Source organism: Egretta garzetta, unplaced genomic scaffold, assembly GCF_000687185.1.
Source record: "Egretta garzetta isolate BGI_Z169 unplaced genomic scaffold, ASM68718v1 scaffold791, whole genome shotgun sequence".
Taxonomy (NCBI): domain Eukaryota; kingdom Metazoa; phylum Chordata; class Aves; order Pelecaniformes; family Ardeidae; genus Egretta; species Egretta garzetta.
This window is the reverse complement of record NW_009258500.1, coordinates 31602-34207: the sequence shown is the minus strand read 5'-3', so window position 1 is coordinate 34207 and position 2606 is coordinate 31602. Positions and strand designations below refer to the sequence as shown.

General features: G+C 55.4%; 1 protein-coding gene across 1 annotated transcript in view; it reads right to left on the bottom strand.

The window, feature by feature from the left end:
- The window catches only part of LOC118453038 (caseinolytic peptidase B protein homolog), a gene marked incomplete at both ends in the record, with an annotated part of 75170 nt that overhangs the window by 43211 nt on the left and 29353 nt on the right, over positions 1 to 2606 (bottom strand). Inside the window, one exon of the mRNA XM_035901540.1 lies at positions 1462 to 1565. Coding sequence (XP_035757433.1) covers positions 1462 to 1565 — 104 coding nt within the window. The remainder of the gene's footprint in view (positions 1 to 1461; positions 1566 to 2606) is intronic.

Below are 2606 nucleotides of genomic sequence, written 5' to 3'. Positions count from 1 at the left end.
CTCAGACCCGAGGCCGCCAGCTCAGCGGCAGCGCTCCAGTGGGGAAGAGGCTTCTGGAAGGGGGAAGGCAGCAGCCGGGGACATTTTAGCGGGGTGAAGTCCTGCCAGCATTGCCCTGCCAGCCCAGGAGCTGCAAGCCTGGGGACCAGGGCACCCTCGAGATGCCAGCTGGGCACCGAGAATCCAGACATTTCGCCTCTGCAATTCCATCGATAAATCACAAACCCAGGAAAATTTAACCACTGTTTATCGTCAAAAATAAAAAACCCTTGTCCTTGTTAGGACAAGGGATAATGGTTTTAAACTAAACCAGGGGAGGTTTAGACTAGATATAAGGCAGAAATTTTTTCCAGTGAGGGTGGTGAAACCCTGGCAGGGGTTGCCCAGAGAGGGTGCGTTAATGTGAGGTGGGAACATTCCAGGCCAGGTTGGCCGGGGCTGTGAGCAACCTGATGTGGTTCAAGGTGTCCCTGCTCCTGCAGGGGGGTTGGGCTGGGTGACCTCTAGGGGTCCCTTCCCACCCAAACCATTCTGTGATTCTATGATTCTATGAAAAGAAGTAGAAACAGCCTGGGAAACGTAAAATGGTCTGAATAACCAGAGCAGGTCTGATCCCGTTGAAGATGTCCCTGCTCAGGGATCTTTAAAGGTCCCTTCCCACCCAACCCATTCCGTGACTCTAAGTCTCCAGCAACATCCCAGCAATGAGGATAACGTTAGGGCGAGACTGGAACTTGAGACATCGGCCAAGAAAAATCATAACAAGCCCTGGAAGGGGCTGCCCAGGGAAGGGGTCGAGTCCCCAGCCCTGGGGGGATTTAACAGCCGGGCAGAGGCGGTGCTGAGGGCCAGGGTTTGGGGGTGGGATGGCAGGGGTAGGGGAACGGTTGGGCTGGGGGAGCTTAAAGGGCTTTTCCAGCCCAAATGATTCCGTGATTCTATGAAATGACACTGCAGAAAATGTCCTCGTTCTCACGCAAAGCCTGGGAGGGCTGACAGCTGACAGCATTAACGCCTGCCGGAGAACCAGCAGCACTAATTGCAACCAGTTACATCTCTCAGCTTTGTTTCAACTGGACAAGTCTTTCTTCATCTTACACCTACTGGCAAGCTCTCGAGTGAGGCTACTGGGGGAATACGCTGCCTTGGACCCTTCTCCTGCATGCGAGCCGATGGGATGAGGCTCCTAGCTACAACTTCGCATTGTGTTCCGGCTATGTAAAAAGAGCTTGTCTCTAGGATGGCGAAGGAGGCTCATAGACATCTACGTCCTGTTTTCTCTCACCTTCAGACCTGCTCTCACCCATGTACCATCAGTTACTCTGCATATAAATGGAAGCTGAAGCTAGCTCTTAAAAAAAAACCAAACCCAAACGAGGTCAAATTTCCCCTTCAAAGCCAGGAAACACAATTTTGGGACCCGAGAAGCAAATGCAGGTAGCTGCACACAATCAATATTACCTTCCAAAGAATGGAGGCCTTTTTCCTTGGCAGTCTCATACACGCTGCTGAAATCATCTCCGAGGTTTGGATCTGCATTAGCTGCGAGCAGGATCTTCACCACGCTGTAACGAATGACAGCAAAAATAAGGCAGAGGTAGAACACGAGCAGTTCAAGTCCTTTGGAGACCGAGAAGGGAGACACTGCATAGAAAGCCCTCCTCAAACACCCCCAGCTAGCGAAGGAAGGTCAAACCAACAGCCGTAATTGAACATCTCAACACACACAAACACACCAGCATCTTCTGGAACCAATTAGATGCGGGAGGTAACTGCGGCAGGGTGACAGCGTAGGGAAACACAGCCCTCCCGAGAGGACCCGCATGGAACAGGCTCTTAGCGCCAGTCGTATTCCCGGTCTGCCATGGCAATCAGTTGCGTCCCCATAACTTTGTAGGCCTGGGTCCGTGGTGGAAGCTGTCCCCAGCCACCCTAAGTGCACAGCCGGAGCCAGCCCTTGGCTCCAAGGCCATCCCCGTGCCTGCAAAAAGGACGATTCTTGTAACGCTCTTCAGGTTGAGGGAAGCAAAACAAAGTCGTGCTGTTACGTCTGTGTATTGGGTTGGTGTGGCAAGGTTTTGGTGGCGGGGGGCTACAGGGGTGGCTTCTGTCAGAAGCTGCCAGAAGTTTTCCCCGTGTCTGCGGCTGGCCAAGGCCGAGCCCATCAGTGATGGTGGTAGCACCTCTACGATAACATATTTAAGATGGAAAAAGACCTGCCTGGGACAGTAGTGGGAGAGAGGAGAGAGAGGAGCAGCCCTGCAGCCCCCCAGGTCAGTGCCGCAGGAGGTGCTCCAGGCGCCGGAGCAGAGATCCCCCTGCAGCCCCTGGGGCAGCCCCTGGTGGGGCAGGCTGTGCCCCTGCAGCCCAGGGAGGCCCACGGGGGAGCAGATCCCCATCTGCAGCCCAGGGAGGACCCCACGCCAGAGCAGGGGGATGTGACCAAAGGAGGCTGTGACCCATGGGAAGCCCGTGCTGGAGCAGGCTCCTGGCAGGGGCTGTGGCCCCATGGGGAGAGGAGCCCAGGCTGGGGCAGGTTTGCTGGCCGGGCTGGTGACCCCATGGGGACCCACGCTGGAGCCGTCTGCTCCTGAGGGACTGCACCC